Source organism: Dermochelys coriacea, chromosome 6 (assembly GCF_009764565.3).
Source record: "Dermochelys coriacea isolate rDerCor1 chromosome 6, rDerCor1.pri.v4, whole genome shotgun sequence".
Taxonomy (NCBI): domain Eukaryota; kingdom Metazoa; phylum Chordata; order Testudines; family Dermochelyidae; genus Dermochelys; species Dermochelys coriacea.
Window position 1 is genome coordinate 66,676,787 of NC_050073.1, and position 22,405 is coordinate 66,699,191.

At 42.0% G+C, this 22,405-nt stretch overlaps 1 protein-coding gene across 1 annotated transcript in view; it reads right to left on the minus strand.

Moving 5' to 3' along the window:
* The window catches only part of CHP1 (calcineurin like EF-hand protein 1), a 38,487-nt gene that overhangs the window by 2,763 nt on the left and 13,319 nt on the right, over positions 1-22,405 (minus strand). The window contains exons 3-6 of the mRNA XM_038407400.2: positions 7,184-7,264; positions 3,877-4,004; positions 2,615-2,676; positions 1,110-1,232 (exon numbers count right to left, since the gene is read on the minus strand). Of these exons, the coding sequence (XP_038263328.1) occupies positions 1,110-1,232; positions 2,615-2,676; positions 3,877-4,004; positions 7,184-7,264 (394 nt within the window). The remainder of the gene's footprint in view (positions 1-1,109; positions 1,233-2,614; positions 2,677-3,876; positions 4,005-7,183; positions 7,265-22,405) is intronic.

Consider the following 22,405-nt stretch of genomic DNA (forward strand, 5'->3'; position numbering starts at 1 on the left):
ATGTCAATCTCCTGACAGCCAGAAACAGCTAAGAAGTGTGGACTATTCTCCTTTGTTAAGAGGTTAAGCTTTAACTCATGTGACAAGTATCTACACCACACAGTAGAACTTCAGAGTTACAAACTGACTTGTCAACCACACTCCTCATTTGGAACTAAGAGTACGCAATCAGGTAGCAACAGAAAAAAACAAACACAGTACAATACTGTGTTAAACTACTAAAAATAAAGTTTAAAAAAAGATTTGACAAGGTAAGGAAATAGTTTATGCTTGTTTCGTTTAAATTAAGATGGCTAAAAGGATTTTTCTTCTGCATAGTCAAGTTTCAAAGCTATATTAAGTCAATGTTCAATTGTAAACTTTTGAAAGAACAAAACGTTTTGTTCAGCATTAAGAACATTTCAGAGCTATGAACAACCTCCATTCCCGAGGTTCTATCCTTTTTCACTACTGGACAAGGCATACGGGCTTGTCTACATCAGGAATTTGACTGGCACAGATACAGAAGAATAGTTACTCTGCTTTAGTTATGCTAGTATAATTCCCCGGTGTGACTATTTAAGAACATGGTGTAATTATTCTGCTATAACTGTGCCAGCCAATATCCCCATGTAGGCAAGCCTCAAGGAAGGAAGTGGATTATCATTTTCCGATCTACTGTGATCGGAGTCTCATTTTGGGATCTCAAGTGGACCTTGGAAGACTGCTATTTTTTCCCTAGTTTGACTCCTGGCACAGGCCATTTAACTCTCTCCCACAAGAAAGTTACTTTTGTGGTGGGCCTCTTGCCTGAAAATCTATTTGACTGAAAATTCAAAACGGATCCAGCTACATAACCTCAGAAGAAAAAGTTTGCAGAAGAGGTATACAGGCTGATGAGGGATTATATGCTGACAGCACAGCCCCAGAAGTGAACCCTGCCCTTCAAGAGGCTATGATCTCATTCCCTCTGCTACGGCACAGGGAAATCACGATATACTGGGAAGGACTGCTACACTAACTGCAAAAATGAAGGGTAGTATCTTTTTGGCTCATTTCCAACTGTTTATGTGACTGCTGAGTGATGACCACATTCAATCACTTTGTTATTCAAAAGGTTAATTCCCAACCTTGACAAACTCTGTGAAGGAGATGGCACTGTCTCCATCCTGATCAGCCTCCTGGATTGTCCTGTCAGCAATACTGCCCAGCTGCTCATCTGAAATGTTTACACCAACCATCATCCGCAATACCTGCAAGATACAGAAAGCCCAGGAAGTCTGAATATCACTATATAAATAACCTTTAAGCTAAGAGTGTTATGGAAAGATTATTCTGAAAGCCTTGTGCAGCGTTTATGCATAGTACTTGGAACAAGGATACCATCCAAATAGCAACCCTGCGTAAACACACAGCAGGACCCTTGTTACTGTCTGGAAATGTTTTCTATGATCAAGATTCAGTTCCTCTTGTACACCAAACCTATTGACCAAAACTGCCTCCACACAAATACAGGATTTACAAGGATGCCTTTATGTGCCCCCTGAACAGAAGTGCAAGCTTCTTCCTCATTCCCAAAAAAGTGGAATTCAAAAAAGCTCCTACAAAGTGAGTGAATAGAATTCTCGGAATAATTTTTTTTTAATCTGGTAGTTTCAACAATTTTTCACAAGATTGAAAACTGCTTGATTTGTCCTTTCCCTGTTTAGGATTGGTTGGTTGCTTTCTGAAGCCTTGCAAGTTGCAAATATGCAATCAAAACTGGACTAGTAACTCATCTTCCTGACAGTTTGCAAGGTGCTTTTCTGTGCTGAAGACAGAAGTGAGCAGTTTTGATCAAATGCAGTTCCTTGCTCAACGTGAGCCACAAATTACTGTCAACTTGGAAGGATTAGTAGAACACAGTTACTCCCAACTCAAATCTAGCCCAACTCAAATCTCAAATATTCATGCCATTACAGTACTGATTTCTTGTTGCTTTTCTCCATCCAGGAGGAAGGCAACAAAAGCTTTATCCCCACAGGGAAGAACTGGTCAGATAAACTAATTCACCTCAAAAAACAGACCCATACCTAGTCTTGTTGTCTCTGTCATTAAAACTAAGTATGGTGGTTTTTTGTAGGGGCAGGTTACATCTGCTGATGTCTTTGTTACAATGGAAGTATAGTCATCCATAAATAAACATGTTAAAAATTAACCTAATGCTCTGTTGAAGTTTCTGATGGAGTAGGAAGTCTACGCTCTTAATGGAGATTGAAAGACAAAAGTCACCACATTTTTGAAGCTACAGGTAGGCAGAGTCCAGTCAGCCATACATTTTTGAATGGCTTGTAAAACTGGTCTAACCACAGTTCCTTGCAGATGTACCAACTATTAGATCAAAGGCTGCCATTAGACATCTTCGATATTCTGAAGCTGTTTTAGGTCGATGGCACATTCTTTGGGAAGGTCACCCAAGTACCCAACTTCCAATAAAATCTTTCACATGTTGTCAATGTGATGAGCAGGTCAATTTCACTCTTACAAAAAGCATTCTTAGGAAAAGTTGTTCTTTAAGGGTTAAAGTTGCAAGCTAGGTCATCTAAAGACCAATGGACTCATTTTAAGTCCCATTCTAGCCCAAAGTGCTCTTTACCTGAAGCAGCTCATCTCGGGATATCTTGTCATCTTTATCCAGGTCATATAGTCGAAAAGCAACTAGAGGGAAGGTGAGAATGAGTCAGCTGAATTCAGGTACTATTTGTTCACCTTCCCCACCCACATATGTAAACTTAAATTTCATGTACTCAAAAACATGGTTGTCTGAAAGCTGGCAGCAATATAGGCGTTCGGTCATTACAAAGTGACCATTGATGTAAATATTAAGACTACAGCTTTTATATGATCCTGTTAAAAATGTTTTATAGAATTATATAATTCAGAGTTCCCACCTACCACGATAATCAGTTTGTTCTTGCAATTTGCTAGTGTCTCAGTATATAGTCCTTTTCAGAGGATTGCACATTATTGTCGAGACAACAGCCACTTAGAAATTACCTTTCAAGATCAAACCAGTAATTCATCTAGTTGAGAACCCAACGTGACAGTGGTCAGTACTAGATTTACAGGAAGACACAGCTGCCTCCCTAATGGACAATTCTATAAATAGCCTGCTTGCAGGGGAAGTTTCTTTCTAACCCGGAAGCATGAGAGTTTGTCCCTTCTAAATGTATTTAATTCTTTAATTCCATAAGGAATCATCTTTGCACTGTCACTTCTCTGACTGGCCTACACTTTGCCTTAAGTATATGGTCAAATCAGAGCCTAGAGAATGCTGATCAGAAGACTGCTGCAGACTACCTACTATATAGGAGTGATCCACTTTCCACTCTGACCATATGCTTCAAGCAGAATAAGGAACAATCATGAGGGGGAGAGTGGGATGGAGATGTGAAGGTGAGTGGCAATACCATATCATATGAAGGACTGGAGAAATAGCAAGTGGTATGAGGAAGGGAACTGGAAGGCCCATTCATGGCTGGAACACTACTCTACTTCCAGAGAGCATCTCAGAACTGCTCTGACACCACAGCATCCTGTCATGAGACATTTAGGAAAGAGCTGAAATTAGTCCAGCATAATCAAGTCTCCAGAGGGAGCTCTGAGAATCTCTGTATGCAACGCCATTTTACTGAGCTTCAACATATCCCACTAGCTTCTGAAATGGTTATGGCAGCCTATTACAATCTATTACTTACAGGTTTTAGTAAGGCAGTTTGTGTTTAAAAGTAAGTACTGCAGTATGTCAGCTCAGACTGTGTGTGTAGGGTCACTCTCTCAGGAAACATAAGGGTGGAAGACTAAAGAGCCAGGAGGCCAAGGAATGGAATTGTCCAGGTAGAGTGTGAAGTTCCTTACAGTGCAACTTGTTACTCCGGCTGTTGAGTGGTTCTGGCCCATTCTGGTCTTTGCTTTTTTCATTATCTTCAATGGGTCGAAAGTGGGCCAAAGTCCTCATGAATCCACGGAAATTCACCTGGTCCTCTCTGCAAGGTATTAAAACAGGTCCATTGTCTAAAGTTTAACATAATAACAGGTTGTCTATTGCAGTTGTGAACACAAGCTTCAGTGACCAAACAAGTCCCTTCATGATATTTCTGTAGGGGCAAGTTAGAGTGTTCTATACATTTTTTATTTACATCCAGCATGCCCTTGCCCTCTTGGTCTCCTTCAGTCAAGGGTGACCACACAGAATTTCCTTGTGGTCACCCAGGAATTGCAAGTGTTTTCAAGAGCAGTAGCAGAATTATTGGTGGATACATGATGCAATGTAGAGAGGAGGTGTGGTCTGATGTAGTAAAAAGAAAGAATCAAGATTTCTTAAGGTGAGGTTGGATAAGTCAGTTTCTATAAAATAGGTATATTTACTCACCTCAAAACTGTTGTAGGGGGTTTAAGATTTCTAAAACATTTCAAAATTTCTTAGATGAAGCACAAAATGAGGAACCAAAATTTAGAAATGAACAAGGTTTGTGCAAGTAGAATCTGAAAATCTCAGGCACTAGTTCTTTAAAATGATTACCTTAAAAGAGCTCTAAATTCAGGAAGTGTGAGCTCCCACTTCCTCAAAATCATGCCCCTTTAAGGTACCTCAAGTTGGGTAGCTCAGAAGTTCAGGAACCCCAAATAATTTATTGAAGTCTTGTACAAAGCTTTTTACTACAGGATACCACACTACCTATGACCCCTCTTCTCAGGCCCTTTTTATCCAACAAAGGAGGAAGAAAGGCATAAGCCAATCTTGTTTTTCCCTTAGTGGGTCAACACTGAGGAACTGGGGAGAAGGGTGGAGATCTGACACACTGGACCAAAAAGGGAGTTCCAGGTACATGAGACAGCTTGGTAGGCAAAAGATAGGAGAACACAGAATGACACAAAGGTGCTCTGAACAAAGTGAAGTGGTTAGGAGACAGATGAGATGCAGTTTATGCCAGACATTCATGGCAAGGAGCTTACTGAACTGGAGGGTGAGAAGCCAGTGAAGCAACTACAACCCATGCAGAGCGTAGTCAGAGTGACAGGCAAGAAAGATTTTGCAGCAAATTTCTGGAGTGATCAGCTGGGGGTGTGTGGGGGAGAAGATCATCAGTAAGCCCAAAGGAAATTACAGAAGTCAAGGCAAAAAGACATCCAAGGGCTTGGACAAGGGTCTTGGCACTGGCAATCGGAATGGATAATTTTGGAGATTTGAAACAGTTTGAGGGGAAGAGAAAGAAAAGTCTGGTTTTAGCCATGTTAAGTTTTAGCTGGTGGTATGGTATCCAAGATGTCAGATGCAGATTTGAGGATCAGTATTGAAGTGGCAGCAGAAGCCATGTAGCAGGTTGACATTATCTATTGAGGAAGGGTCCAGGACAAACCCCTACAGAGAAAGGGGAAGAGGAGGCATCCCCAAAGAAGATACTGAAGGATCAGACAGATAGTGAAGTAATCTAGGAAAGCAGTCTCTGAATCCCAGAGAAAGTGTCTCTAGGAGGGTCCGACTGACCATAGGCGCCGACTTCTGCTGGTGCCGGGGGTGCTTGACTTCCCTCTGCCCCTGCCCCCATTCCAACCCCTTCCCCAAATCCCCACCCTGGCCCCGCCTCTTCCCCTGAGCACACCGCATTCCCGCTCCTCCTGCCTCCCTCCTGGGAATTGTTACACAGCAAAACAGCTGTTTTGCGGCAGCAAGTGCTGGGAGGTAGGTGAAGAAGCAGGGACATGGTGCACTCAGGGGAGGAGGTGGAGGCAAGGTGGGGCAGGGGAGCGGGGAGGGGACCTGGGCTGCCGGCGGATGCAGAGCACCCATGGAGTCTGCACCTATGTGACTGACTACATCTAGACAGCAAGAAGAACGAGGACAAAGAAGAGGCCTTACAGCTGATGGATTGACAGTCTGCCAAGCTAGAGACTGAGGTGCAGGATAAGGCAGCTTACACATAAATAAAGAAAAGGAGGACTTGTGGAACCTTAGAAACTAACAAATTTGAGCACAAGCATCCGATGAAGTGAGCTGTAGCTCATGAAAGCTTATGCTCAAATAAATTTGTTAGTCTCTAAGGTGCCACAAGTCCTTCTCTTTTTGCGGATACAGACTAACACAGCTGCTACTCTGAAACCTTACACTTGAATGTCACTTTTCATTGAAGTTGATGATCCTGGGAGGAAGGCAAGGTGGTTTAAAGAAAGTCCAAAGGTGGAGAACCAGACAATTAGGGAGTAAAGCTGCTTGATAAGAGATACTAGTGCTAGAAGTGAGTTTGTAGCGGATAAGTCTGTATTGTCTCCTCTATGCAGGGTTGCTGTTGCCATATTGGTCCCAGGATATTAGAGAGAGAAGGTGGGAGAAGTAATAGCTTTCATTGGATTAACTTCTGTTAATGAGAGAGAAGCTTTCAAGCTTACACAGAGCTGTTCTTTAGGTCTGGGAAATGTACTCAGTGTCACAGCTAACTACAAGGTGGAACAGATAGTTTAATGCAAGTAGTTGACACCATAGGCGCCAACTCTGTGGGTGCTCTGGGGCTGGAGCACCCACAGGGAAAAATTAGTGGGTGCTGTGCACCCACCAGCAGCCAAGCTTGCCTCATCCACTGCCCCACCTCCTCCTCCCCTGAGCACGCTGCATCTCCCAGCACTTCCCACCTGGCCTCTGCCAAACGGCTGTTTGGCAGCATTAGCATGCTCCGGGAGGGAGGGGGAGGAGCAGAAACATGGCGTGCTCAGGGGAGGAGGTGGGGCCGGGGCAGGGATTTGGGGAAGGAGTTGGAATAGGGGCAGGGCAGGGGTGGAGTGGGGGGGGAGGGCCGAGCACCCACATGAAAGAAAGTCAGCACCTATGGTTAACACATTTCAAGGCTCTTGGACTTTCACCAGAGGCATTCAGCAGCAAGATAACAGGAATGGAGAATAGGTTGACATGTGAACCAGAACCGAGTATTAAGGATTAACACACCCTGGTAAGGTAGGCAAGTATCCCCATATTACAGATTGGAAACCATACAAAAAGATGTTAAGTGACTGCCCAAAGTCACACAGCAAATGCATGGGAAGACTGAAGATAGTAGGAATTGAATACCTGGATTCTCCCATCTTTAGCCATAAACATACCTCCAATTAGAACTTTGCAATGTTTGTCACAAAACTTTTAGACCATTTGGAAATGCATTCAATAGGAACTTACCCCTCTGGGAAAAAGGCATTGATAATCCGGTCTCCCAGGGGGTTGATGGCAAGCTCAGGAATCCGTTGGAAGTCTTCACGGCTAAGGGAAGCAAGAATATGAGAGTCTTCATAAACTTAACTGTAGAGAAAGTTGCATAAGGACTGAGTAAAGTCTAACGAGAGGATCCACAATACAGTATATCCATTTGGATTTTACTTCTTCAGCAAAGTACTTAGCTGTTTGCCTTCCAACCATAATAGTGCAATAGCTGTTAAAAGTTTATTAATGGCACCAAGATAAGGAGAATAGTACTGAGTTTGTATTACATTACATGCCTATAATAGTGCTAATTTATCAAGTTAATAGCACTTCTCAGATACAGTGAATACCAATTTGTGAAAGAAAATCTACCAAAAAAATTTTAATTATCCCTCTAGAATGATTGGACAATACTCAACTACAGGAAAAGAAAGCTACATAATGAAAAACAAGTAACAACTAAAGTAAATTGTGTTTAGGAACAGTGTCACTTGAATTGGAAGGAATTTTAGATTAGTTCATCTGGAGCGATGCATCACAGTCTTGATATCACCAAAAGCCAATCAATTTTCAGGTTTTAAATTTTAAATTTCTGTCTGGACCCTTTGTCTGATCAAGATATTTACATAATGCTGTGGAAATTAAATTTGAGCTTGTTTCTATATCAAACAGGAAGGGTTCCCTACTTTAGAACAGTAGTGATTTTCTGTAGGCACCCAGTGAAACTAAATAGCTGTGCTGCTTAAAAACTACACTGATAGACAAAGTTACATTAGTATAAAAGAGTGTTGTACTTGTATAGCTTATTCAAATTAAGAATGCAAAACAAACAATAAAGCACCTTTATAGTTATACTGCTATGTTTGTAAAAAAAAGTTCAACCAGTATAACTGTTGGTAATTGGTACAAGATTTCCTTATTCATTTAGGCCTGTAGCTGGAAAGGTATTAAGACATTAATTAGTGGTAGAGGCCAAGATGTACTAAAATGCCGGTTGAAAGTTTAAACACATTTCTGCCAAGAAGCAATAATTTCAATCTCTTCCTTGTTGGGTGTCCAACTTGTGACCTTGTGCCATATTTGCAGAAATACTAAACACTGACAATTCCACTTGAAGTCAACGGGAGCTCTGGGCACTCAGCCCTTCTGAAATTCAGCTAAAAGGTCTCAAGTTGGGCACCCAAGAACTAGTTGCTTTTGAAAACTGTCTTAAGCAAATGAAGTGGTGATACAGATGACAGTCAGTTCAAGCTTCTCCAAGTCCCAGGCCTAGTAATGCAGGAACCTGAACATGAGGACATTCTGGAGACAACTGTGAGCTACCACTTCACAGAACTATAAAACATTAGACAGAAAGACCTATGGAGTCTAGTCTCACCTATTGTCAGTGGGGAACTGCTCCCCACAATGTTCTCTACTGCTCTTCCAGTCTAGTTTTAAAATTTCTCCTGCTGTTGCTATACTTGAGGAACCAGTTGTAGTGTAACTATTGCTGGGGTCCCAATCTAAGTTCCCTCTAAGCTGTGCGGTTGTGCAGCTGCCTCTCCCCCAGCATGGTTCTGCCATGGCAGGGGAGAGGAGCCCCTCCCAACCCTTGGTTCAGGCCAGGCCTGCCCGAGCTGCTGCAGCCAGGGAGAGGCGCCTCTCTCCCGACCCCAAACTGCTGTGGCGAGAGAGGGCTGGAGGGAGTCCTCTCCCCCTCCAGTCCCAGGGCAGCCTGCACCCCAAACCCCTCATCCCTGGCCTCACCCGTGCCTGCACCCCAACCCTCTGCCCTAGACCTGAGCCCCCCCTACACTCCAAACCCCTCATCCCCAGCCCCACCCCCAGCCAGAGTCCTCATCACCCCCACACTCCAACCCTCTGCCCCAGCCCCGAGTCCCCTCCTACACTCCAAACCCCTCGTTGTGTCACACATCGCCTCCATACTGGGTGTGCATAACAAAATTCATTCCACACATGTATGTAAAAAATGAGAGGACACTGGTCCCAATTATAGTATATTTATCATAACATGGTTAAAACATAGTATGATCTTACATAATGACAGGTTTCAGAGTAGCAGCCGTGTTAGTCTGTATTCGCAAAAAGAAAAGGAGTACTTGTGGCACCTTAGAGACTAACAAATTTATTTGAGCATAAGCTTTTGTGAGCTACAGCTCACTTCATCGGATGCATTCGGTGGAAAATACAGTGGGGAGATTTACACACACACAGAACATGAAACAATGGGTTTTATCATGCACACTGTAAGGAGACTGATCACTTAAGATGAGCCATCACCAGCGGTGGGGGGGAGGAGGAAAACCTTTCATGGTGATAATCAAGGTGGACCATTTCCAGCAGTTAACAAGAACGTCTGAGGAACAATGGGGGGGGGGGGGGGGGGCAGAAACAACATGAGGAAATGAGTCATTACACAAAGTAAAATTATTTCTCCACCCCACTGTTCCTCAGACGTTCTTGTTAATTGCTGGAAATGGCCCACCTTGCTTGTCACCGTGAAAGGTTTTCCTCCTCCCCCCCACACCCCGGTGCTGGTGCTGGCTCATCTTAAGTGATCACTCTCCTTATAGTTTTCAGAGTAGCAGCCGTGTTAGTCTGTATTCGCAAAAAGAAAAGCTGTACTTGTGGCACCTTAGAGACTAACAAATTTATTAGAGCATAAGCTTTCGTGAGCTACAGCTCACTTCATCGGATGCATTCTCTAAGGTGCCACAAGTACTGCTTTTCTTTCTCCTTACAGTGTGTATGATAAAACCCATTGTTTCGTGTGTGTGTGTGTGTGTGTGTGTGTGTGTGTGTGTGTGTGTGTGTGTGTGTGTGTGTGTGTGTGTGAGAGAGAATCCCCCCCACTGTATTTTCCACCAAATGCATCCGATGAAGTGAGCTATAGCTCACGAAAGCTTATGCTCAAATAAATTTGTTAGTCTCTAAGGCGCCACAAGTACTCCTTTTCTTAGTATGATCTTAGAGTATAGTGGGGAAATTACCAGTTTTTTTTTTTTAAGCTGTCTCCAAACAATGCTACTGCCCTGTGCATGCCCATGCCTGTGTTATGCTTCAGAGACATGATTAAGATGCATTTATACATCAAAAATAGATAGCCATGTTGTAACAACCCCCTCAATATGGTTGCATTTGAAATAGACAAGGGGCACAGCACACAGATGCTGTGAAGCAAAGATGCGGTGAAGCATCTACATTGGGATAAAAACCATTTTAACTACAGTGCTTTGGCTCCAATTCCAATGTATAAGACCCTACCAAATTCACAGTCCACTTTGGTCAATTTCACGATCATAGGATTTTAAAAATCAAATGTCATGATTTCAGCTATTTAAATCTGAAATATCATGGTGTTGTAATTGTAGTGGTCTTGACCCAAAAAGGAACTGGGGTGGCAAGGGGAGGTCAAAAGGTTATTTTAGGGGGGTTGCGGTACTGTTACCCTTACTTCTGCACTGCTGCTGCTGCTGGCGCTGCCTTCAGAGCTGGGTGCCTGGCCAACAGCTGCCGGTCTCCATCCAGCTCTGAAGACGGTGTCGTAGTAAGAGTGGCAATATTGCACCGCTCCTAAAATAACGTTGTGACCCCCCCCCCGCAACTCTTTTGGGCCAGGACCCCCAATTTGAGAAAAAGCTGGTCTCCCCCATGAAATCTGTACAGTATAGGGCAAAAGCACACAAAAGACCAGATTTCACGGTCTGTGATGCATTTTTCATGGGTGTAAATTTGGTAGGGCCTTACCAATATATACAAGCCACTGAAACCAACTACTCCCACATCCCGTCTAGAATTTTCCATTGACATAACAGATTCCTTGCTTGTTAAATTTCAGCTTCAGAGAATTTACATTCAGCATTTCAGCCTCATGTTGTGCCTGGTTTATGGTAACAGTTTAAAAATTAACTACAAGTAACCCCTAGGTTTCAAATCCACTTCTATTTTTGCTCATTAAGGGGACATTATGGGGTAGGTATTATAATTGGAATAGCTGTAACAGCCATAAAAATAACTGAATGCAGAGAGGCAAGTTGTACCTCATTTTATACACCCAAGGCCCCTCAGTCATTAGGGACCTACTTCACCTGGTTGAGGCTGGAGCGTACAGGAAATTGGATGTTCTATTTCTTCCTTATTCATGGAGCCATAGCAACAGGCTTCTCCCAATGAGACTTTCCAGGAAACTTTTTCTACTAAAACCTTTAAGAAAGGTTGCTTTGCCTATGATCTTTAACTGCAAATTGGTTAGTCTGCATAATAAAGAGTGTCCATGACATTCAGTACTAAACAAGAGTTTCTGCTGCAAACAATTAGTAGCTTCTAGGTAGGCTATGCATTTCTAAGCTGTGGGATGTATCTTCTGAAGGGAACAAGAGCCCAACATGGGGGACACATCCATCTCATTGCCTTGTCCCAAGTCGCTGCAGGGCCATTACTGGCCAGTCATTCTTTCACCGCTACTGCTCTTACATTGTCTTCCTTGACTAGGTGGTCATACATAGTGCTGTTCCCGGACGTCTGACAAGACAGGGAGCAGCACTGCGTAGAACTGAGGAAAGAACTGAAGAGAGAATGTGACAGCAGCCGTGGGGGTAGATAAATGGAAGACAGTTCCCAAAAGTGAGGAAATGGGAAAGAGGAGCAACTATTGGAGAAGTGGGGAGAGAAATAAGTGAAAGGGAGAGAAAACTGGCAAGGAGAGTAAAGCTTAGTCTATGCTGGTTTAAAAAAAATCCAAACAAATAGAATTTGGGGAAGTTTCCCTGGTAGACCAGGACAAGAACCGGTAACACATATCAGACGTGAAAGAAAAAATTAGGAGAAGAGAAATGGGGAGAGAGGAAACTAAGCAAAGCAGAAAAATACAAAGGAGACCAAATGTGTAAATGAATCAGGTGAGATGAGGGAGCAGCACTATATGCAAAAACAAGCATAGAATCAAACATAGTAAAAAAATTGACTCAAAAAAAAAAGTGACTCACACTACCGCAGTTTGCCAACCCCTGGGTTAGATAAAAACAGAATATCATGCCACTGTACAAATCCATGGCACACCCACACGTTGAATACTCCATGCAGTTTTGGTCAACCCATCTCAAAAAAGAAAGAGGTCTGAACTGAAAAAAGTATAGAGAAGGGCAACAAAGGTAACTGGGGGTATGGAACAGCTTTCATATGAGAGATTAAAAAACTGGGACTGTTCATCTTAGAAAAAAGTTGACTAAGGGAATATGATAGAGGTCTATAAAATCATGACTGGTGTGGAGAAAGTGAATAGGAAGTGTTATTTATTCTTTACAACACAAGAACCAGGGGTCACCCAATTAAAGTAATAGCCAGCAAGTTTAAAAACATACATAAGTACTTCACACAATGCACAATCAGCTAGAATTCATGGTCGGGGATATTGAAGGCTGAAAGTATAACTGGGTTAAAATTAGATAAATTCCTGCAGGATAGGTCCACCAATGGCTATTAGCAAAGATGGCCAGTAATGCAAGCCCATGCCGTGGGGAAGGAAGAATCAGGCAATTGCCCTGTTCTGTTCATTTCCTCTGAATCATCTGGCACTGGCCATTATCAAAAGACTGGATACCATTGGTCTCATCCAGTATGGCCATACTTATATTCTAGATGTGGTATTTGCATCAGTGCACGAAAAAACAGTACATTTATTTTAGACAAAACTAGAATCCCTCTTTCCCCCTAGTACATGTGTGAAACATTATGTCCACACACACACACACAAGTACTCCAACCAATTTCATAGAATCATAGAAGATTAGGGTTGGAAGAGACCTCAGGAGGTCATTTGTCCAACCTCCTGCTCAAAGCAGGACCAGCACCAACTAAATCATCCCAGCCAGGGCTTTTATCAAGCTGGGCCTTAGAAACCACTAAGGATGGACATTCCACCACTTCCCTAGGTAACCCACTCCAGTGCTTCACCACCCGTTTAGTGAAATAGTTTAATATCCAACCTAGATCTTCACCACTGCACCTTGAGACAATTGCTCCTTGTTCTGTCATTTGCCACCACTGACAACAGCTTTGCTCCATCCTCTTTGGAACCCCCCTTCAGGTAGTTGAAGGCTGCTATCAAATCCCACCCCACTTCTCTTCTGCAGACTAAATAAGCCCAGTTCTCTCAGCCTCTCCTCACAAGTCATGTGTCTCAGTCCCCTAATCAATTTCATTGCCCTCTGCTGGATGCTCTGATTTGTCAACCTCCTTTCTGTAGTGTGGGGCCCAAAACTGGATGCAATACTTCAGATGTGTCCTCACCAGTGCTGAATAATCACTTCCCTTGATCTGCTGGCAACGCTCCTACTAATGCAGCCCAATATGCAGTTAACCTTCTTGGCAACAAGGGCACACTGCTGACTCATCCAGCTTCTCGTCCACTGTAATCCACAGGTCCTTTTCTGCAGAACTGCCATTTAGCCAGTTGGTCCCCAGCCTGTAGCAGTGCATGGGATTCTTCAGTCTTAAGTGTAGAACTCTGCACTTGTCCTTGTTGAACCTCAGATTTCTTTTGGCCCAATCTTACAATTTGTCTAGGTCACTCAGGACCCTAACCCTATCCTCCAGCATATCTACCACTCCCCCCATCTTAGCGTCATCTGCAGACTTGTGAGGGTGCAATCCATCCCATCATCCAGATCATTAATGAAGATGTTAAACTAAAGACAGCCCCAGGACAGACCCCTGGGGGTACTCTGCTTGATACTGGTTGCCAAATAGACCTTGAGCCGTTGGTCACTACCAATTGAGCCTGACAACCTAGCCAAGTTTCAATCCACTTTTAGTCTCATCCAATCCATACTTTAACTTGCTGGGAAGAATACACAGTGTCAAAAGCTTTGCTAAAGACAAGATAATCACGTCTACCACTTTCCCCATATCTACAGAGCCAGTCATCTCGTCAAAGAAGGCAACCAGGTTGGTCAGGCATGACTTGCCTTGGTGAATCCATGTTGACTGTTCCTGATCACCTTCCTCTCCAAGTGCTTCAAAATGGATTCCTTGAGGACCTGCTCCATGATTTTTCTAGGGACTCAGGTGAGGCTGACTGGTCTGTAGTTCCCTAGGTTCTCTCTCTTCCCTTTTTAAAAGATGGGCACTATATTTGCCTTTTTCCAATTGTCCGGGACCTTTCCTATCACCATGGGTTTTCAAAGATAATTGCCAAAGGCTCTGCAATCACATCAGCCAACTCCCTCAGCACCCTCGGATGCATTAGATCTGGCCTCATGAACTTGTGCATGTCCAGCTCTTCTAAATAGTCCTCAACCTATTTTTTTCACCACTGAGGGCTGCTCACCTCCTCCCCAGACTGTGCTGCCCAGTGCAGCAGTCTGGGAGCTGACCTTGCTTGTGAAGACTGAGGCAAAAAACACCCTATTAAGTACTTCAGCTTTTTCCACTGTTACTGAATGAAGGAGGCAACCTAGTAAGGGCGCCACTCTTTCCCTGATCACCTTGTTGCTAACATACCTGTAGAAACCCTTCATATCCCTTGGTAGCTGCAATTCCAGTTGTGCTTTGGCCTCCCTGCATGCTCGAGCAATATTTTTTATACTCTTCCCTAGTCATCTGTCCAAGTTTCCACTTCTTGTAAGCTTCCTTTTTGTGTTTAAGCTCACTGAAGATTTCTCTGTTAAGCCCAGCTGGTCGCCTACCATATTTGGTATTCTTTCTGCATATCGGGATGGTCTGTTCCGTTCCTGCACCCTCAATAAGGCTTCCTTAAAATACAGCCAGCTTTCCTGGATTCCTTTCCTGTCCTCATATTAGCCTCTCAGGGGATCCTGCCCATCAGTTCCGAGGGAGTCAAAGTCTGCTTTTCTGAAGTCCAGGATCTGTATTCTGTTGCTCTTTTCTTCCTTTTGTCAGGATCCTGACCTCTACTATCTCATGGTCACTGCTACCCAAGTTATCACCCACTTCTACTTCACCTACCAATTCTTCCCTGTTTGAGAGCAGCAGGTCAAAAGGAGCATGGCTCCTAGTTGGTTCCTCCAGCACTTGCACAAGGAAATTGTCCCCAACACTGTGTGCGTGCGCTTTGAATAGCCTGGAATAGCTTGCTCTCACCACTTCAGAGAACTGGTAATGTTTCAACCTGAATTAGTTTGTGTGGACACAGACTTCTTGAAGCAATTCAACTATCCAAGGCCAGTGAGAAGTTCTCCAGAATGTACTGTTTGTGAACTGTATCCAGAACTGCACCCAGTGCTTTGCCATTTGTTTAATATGGTGATAGTGTGGAAACATAATAAGAGTGCAATTTTTTTTTAACTGAATCAATATGACTAGTGGGCATACTGAATTCTTTGTACCTAACAGTTCAACTCTCTAATATAGAAAAAGTCACTTTGAGAGGTCACAGGAAGATCAATTTTTTATGAACTGTTGGCTTCAAGAGTGTTGGGAACCACCAACTTCAGCAGATACCTACTTGTCTAAAGCTCAAGACACCAGCAAAGTAATTGCAACATTTGACTGCACACCCAATTTAGTTACCTCCTCACTGACACTGAAGCCTACCAGACTTCATTTTGGCAACACTTATAGCTTGTTACATCAATAATGATTTCATTTGGATTCAGTAGTGAAAAAGGAGCTAATCTGATCTTTTTTCATGCAGCTCAATTGCACCCAGACAAGTCATTTTAATTTAAGATAGGTGGGGAAGGATGGGAGACTATCTTTCAGTTCTACTTCCCCCAAAGATTCATCCCCCTCATTTAAGAGGGCTGTCTCTCAGGAGTAGAAAATGGAATTTAGAGATTATGGGGCATCATAGCATGCAAGAAGGGGAAAATGCTAGAACAGGGAGTGCATGAACTAATACCAATTATCTATGTCCTGCTCCCCACAATTTGTTTACAATGGTTTTTCAATACAGCTAGTCATCAACTGTTAGAATGCAAAAAGACTACTTTTAGACGTTTGTCCAGGATAAAGGTTTCACTGTTTAGATTTTATCCTGTGACCATTTCTCATTGCTCATGAGAAGAGTGATGGTATTTCTTTAATCTTTTGCCTCTTTCCAGAACAGGGGTTCAGATTATCTCAAGATGGGCTACATCTTAGACAGCATCATGGACACTTCCCCTTCTGGTCATGGTTACATGGACCACCTCCTCTACCAATTATAATCATGTGACAATAGCCATCACTTACAAAAAGTGTATATCAAACGGCAAAAAGTGCATTAGCTTTCTAATAGCGAGATGGTAACTAAGAACCACCGGACTAGCCAGTTTTCTAGAGTAAGCATGAAAAGCCGGTCAACCGACTAGTCAAATAATGTCAGTTGACCACTGTCAAATATTGACAAATATCCCAGAAACAATGCCCTGATGTAGGCAGCAGCTACTTTTATTGATTGCATCATGGTGCCACTCTTAGAATTTCATTGTGTTTTTCAGGTTTCTAAGTTAAAATAACTTAGAGACTAACTCATTTTCTGTAATAAGGCATAATTAAGACCGAGCCTATGGGAGACCCTAAAATCATGTGTTATTGTTACTGTTCTAATAGTGCTTAAAATATTTGACAGGTGAACTGACCAACTCTGTTCTGTACCATGAGCAAGTGTTGCACATTAGTGCTAATTTTCAGAAAAGTAATTTATTCAACAAAGATTCAGTTTGATCTGAATCAATTTCTCTCCAAATTTTTCAAAACTGCCACTTAACCAAAAAACCCAAAATCAATTGTTTGCCCAGTTGTATTCCAGAGCTTGTGAATCTGACCTGGAATTGTGTAATTTTTCCCTTATTGGTTTAGTGGGAACTCATCTTTCTTATAAATCGAGTGTTGCAGAGCCATTTTGAGCACTGGAATAGAAAGGGAGTGCAATTCCATTATCCATAAAGTCACTCCTGTCTGGGACTAAATGCATTTAGAATCTCCCACTTTCTACCTGTGTCATAGTTTGTTCTGGATGATTTTTCTGAGCACAGAGCTTCCTACTTCAGACTCCAAGACCTTAGCACTGGAAGTTAAATGGTTTTCTACAGTCACGTACACACCCTTTGAAACCAATAGTTAGGCCACAGACGGAGGTAATGGAGTTTCACACTGCAGGAGTAGTTTAGTAATTATTCATCCTAGTAAAGACAAATGAACTCCCTTTTCCACAAAAGCTTATACTCTTAAGCTACACTATTACAGATTGGGCTACATCTGGCAGCAATATATTTGTATAGACTCAATAGATTAATTAAGCTTCAACAGAGGAAATAGGTGTGAATTGGATTCCCCCCCAAAAAAAGAAGTCTATTCTAGCAGCCACCAGCTTCACACGCTAACTTTGATGTTTAAACTGGGTAGAGTAAAAAGGTTTTGTACATCTGTGCAGGTATTCAAGATTAACATGAAAATAACTGGTTTCAGAGTAGCAGCCATGTTGGTCTGTATTCGGAAAAAGAAAAAAAAAAAAACCTGCTTGTGGCACCTTAGGAGACTACCAAATTTGAGCATAACTTTTCATGAGCTACAGCTCACTTAATCGGATACATTCCTTGTGAGCTACAGCTCACTTCATCGGATGCATCCGATGAAGTGAGCTGTAGCTCACGAAAGCTTATGCTCAAATAAATTTGTTAGTCTCTAAGGTGCCACAAGTACTCCTTTTCTTTTTACGAAAAGAACTGGGGTTTAGAAATGGTTTCCCAGCACAGTACACTTCCCTGTTTAGCTTGAAGTAGAACTGGCAAACTTATGGACAAATGGCATTTCAACTCATATGAAAAATGTTCCTGAAAAATTCTCATTCTGGTAGAAACTGATTTTTTCTAACAAAAATGACTAAAAGTGTTCGGTTCTGTTTGTGTCCAATGCAACACTAAACTTTGCATCAAAAAGTTAACCCATTTTCAAAGTTTGCCTGTGAAACGTTGCTAATTTTAGAGGAGTCTAGCTTCAATCATATATCCACTCCTTGAAAAGTGACAGCTTCAACAACCTTCCCACTACAACAGTATTTTGTCTCAGTCAATTGCTAACATGTCTTTGCCAACACTACATTCTACGTCCTTATTCTAAGGATCACATCATTTTGCTTGGAGCTGAAATCATTCAAAACAGATTTAGCACTCATCTTTTCAGGATGCAAACCTGCAAAACAGTTTACAGTAAACTGTATCTCTGAAGTTTAAGAATAAGGCTGAACTGGAGCTATTTGCAAGGACCAGAGTTGACTAGATTCAACTGGGATCAATGAGTCAATGATGTAGGTTATTCATTCTCAGACAGCAGTCCACTGAATGCAATCTATGGAGCACTTCCTGGAGGTCTGCAAATCTGTTTGTCAAAGTTTTCACACCCTGAGAGATGTCTTACAGTGAAAAAAAGCTGTACACAGACTAGTGTACCTGAGCTAGCTTAAAGCCAACAACAGCAGCAAAGACAGTATAGCACTAAGTTCAGTTTGGTTTGTACAAGCCTAGCACAGACTCTAGGTAAGTACAGAGTGGGCTAGCAAACACTGAAGCCCATGCTGTGCTATCTTCACTGCACCTAGAAAAGGAGGACTTGTGGCACTGTAGAGACTAACAAATTTGAGCATAAGCTTTTGTGAGCTACAGCTCACTTCATCAGATGCATTCAGTGGAAAATACAGTGGGGAGATTTATACACACAAAGAACATGAAACAATGGGTGTTACCATACACACTAACAAGAGTGATCAGGTAAGGTGAGCTATTACAAGCAGGAGAGCGGGGGGGGAGAACCCTTTTGTAGTGATAATCAAGGTGGGCCATTTCCAGCAGTTGACAAGAATGTTTGAGGAACAGTGGGGTGGGGAATACTTTATTAGTTCACCATTAGAATACCAATTGAAATTAAATATTTTTGAATGTTTCTACATTTTCAAATATATTGATTTCAATTACAAGTATACACTGTTCACTTATTACAAATATTTGCACTGTAAAAACAAAAAACAGTATTTTTATATTCACCTCATACAAGTACTGTCTTTATTCAAGCCTAAGTTAATTGTATCCAGTTTGCAAATTAATTCCAATTCAGCAGTCTCTCATTGTGTCTGGTTTTGAGTTTTTTTTTTTGTTGAAAAATTGCCACTTTTAGGTCTGTAATTGAGTGCCTAAAGAGATTGACGTGTTCTCCGACTGGTTTTTGAATGTTATAATACTTGACGTCTGATTTGTGTCCATTTATTCTTTTACGTAGAGACTGTCCAGTTTGACCAATGTACATGGCAGAGGGGCATTGCTGGCACATGGCATACATCACATTGGTAGATGCGCAGGTGAACGAGCCTCTGATAGTGTGGCTGATGTGATTAGGCCCTGTGATTGTGTCCCCTGAATAGATGTGGACAGAGTTGGCAACGGGCTTTGTTGCAAGGATAGGTTCCTGGGTTAGTGGTTCTGTTGTGTGGTGTGTGGTTGCTGATGAGTATTTGCTTCAGGTTGGGGGGCTGTCTGTAAGCAAGGACTGGCCTGTCTCCCAAGATCTGTGAGAGTGATGGGTTGTCCTTCAGGATAGGCTGTAGATCCTTGATGCATTAGAGAGGTTTTAGTTGGGGGCTGAAGGTGATGGCTAGTGGCGTTCTGTTGTTTTCTTTGTTGGGCCTGTCCTGTAGTAGGTGACTTCTGGGTATTCTTCTGGCTCTGTCAATCTGTTTCTTCACTTCAGCAGGTGGGTATTGTAGTTGTAAGAATGCACGAGAGAGATCTTGTAGGTGTTTGTCTCTGCCTGAGGGGTCGGAGCAAATGTGGATGTATCGTAGAGTTGGCTGTAGACAATGGATCGTGTGGTGTGGTCTGGAGGCATGTAGGTAAGCATAGCGGTCAGTAGGTTTCTGGTATAGGGTGGAGTTTATGTGACCATCACTTATTAGCACTGTAATGTCCAGGAAGCAGATCTCTTGTGTGGACTGGTCCAGGCTGAGGTTGACGGTGGGATGGAAATTGTTGAAATCATGGTGGAATTCCTCAAGGGCTTCTTTTCCATGGGTCCAGATGATGTCATCAATGTAGTGCAAGCAGAGTAGGGGCATTAGGGGGATGAGAGCTGAGGAAGTGTTGTTCTAAGTCAGGCATAAAAATGTTGGCATACTGTGGGGGCCATTCGGGTACCCATAACCGTGCCGCTGATCTGAAGGTATACATCGTCCCCAAATGTGAAATAGTTATGGGTGAGGACAAAGTCAAAGTTCAGCCACCAGGTTAGCTGTGACAGTATCGGGGATACTGTTCCTGATGGCTTGCAAGTCCATCTTTGTGTGGAATGTTGGTGTAGAGGGCTTCTACATCCATAGTGGCTAGGATGGTGTTTTCAGGAAGATCACTGATGGATTGTAGTTTCCTCAGGAAGTCAGTGGTGTCTAAGACAGCTGGGAGTGTAGGGCCTGAGGAGGGAGTCTACATAGTCAGACAAGCCTGCTGTCAATGGACCTATTACCTGCACTAGCTGCATTCAAGCTAGCGTGAATAGGCTAGCTTTTGCTGTGTAGATGTACCCACAGATTTCAAGGAGTGATGCTTGCTATTGTAGCCCATTCCAAGGCTGAGTTTCCTGAGATTTATTTGACTAAACAAACCCTAATCAACTCTTCACACTTTGCATGGCTGACTCCTCTGTTACATGTTTCCTCATTGTGAATTCAGTAGATCAAATTTGCAAGAGACATCAAAATGTAAGGCTAGCAAACGTGAACGGAACTAAAATCCCAAATTACTTCAGTAGATGGACAAGTATTAATATAACAGTTCAACAACCCCCCAAAAAAGTTAACAGTAGAGACCAAGACACTGCATTCATGTAATTAAAATAAGTTTAAAATTTTTGTTGGTGAATATACATTTAGCAAACCAGGAAGTAACAATGTCAGAGGGGAAAGTTTTATGAAGAATCAACTTCAAACTTTTCTGTGCCAAACTCTCCATGACCTGGTTGATTGGAACAGTGATTAACTCAGTTTTCACTTTATTTTTGTAGTTCTCATTTGAAAGTTGTACACAAGAAACTATGAAAAAGACCTCCCACTTTGCACCCTTTTAATATGAACAATTACTTTTAAGAACAACATTCACAGCCCTCCATGCCCCAAATACTTGGCTCCCATGCTCCTGTTTGTTCTTTTATTGAGCAAAGTATATAAAATACATTTAAAGGTGCAAATGAACAAAGTGAATGATTTGCAGATCAAAATAGTATCAAGTTAACTAGGCGTCACCAAGACAATTAATAGCCTGTGACTCAGCAGCAATACAAACAATCTTTTTAGTCACAGAAGCAGCTGCAAAGCCGGTATCATGGAACAACTTTTGTGATAAGTATTGATAAAAGTTTGAGGTGACCTACAAAGAAAATATGGGTTTGTATTTGTGTCCTTGTAATAAGGCTTGAACATTTTCTTGTTTAAATCTTAGAAGCATCAGGAATGTTAAGTCTGGTCTTATATTTGAGAGATTTCTTTCATGGCTCAGACTGTATATTTGCATTGTAACCTCATGTAGCTAGAGAAGTTCTTACGCCAGTTGCAGCTTTCTGAAATCACTTTTAAAACATCTTTTGGTTTAAAATAGGTTTCCCCAAAGCATCAGGAAGATTTTTCTTCAACACTAATATCTGCAGCATGAGGACCATACAAAACAGCAGCTTCCATAGCTAGATCTTCCACTTACAGCTTCCTCTGAGCTTAGATGGCCCTGGGGTCAATGAATATTAGAAGGATCTCAACTAAGTTCAGCAGGCATTAGAGCTTTAAAGCAATTGTGAACAAAAAAACAATTCTATCTCAGTCAGGTTCTCACTTGCATGGTTTACCTGATGCTATACCTATCAGTTCTCCACAGAATTTCATAAAAGACAAGACCTCCATTTAATGTAAACAAGCAAAAGAAAACTTTATAACATCTTTTGCACCTTCTATAGAGAATAAAAAGAATGGCAGCAAAGTAGGGCTGTTGATTAATTACATTTAACGCATGTGATTAACTCAAAAAAATTATGATTAATCGCATTTTTAAAATCACTAAAATAGGATACCAATTGAAATTAAATATTTTTGAATGTTTTTCTACATTTTCAAATATATTGATTTCAATTACAAGAGAATACAAAGTATACTGTTCACTTTATATTTTTATTACAAATATTTGCATTGTAAAAACAGTATTTTTAAATTCACCTTATACAAGTACTGTA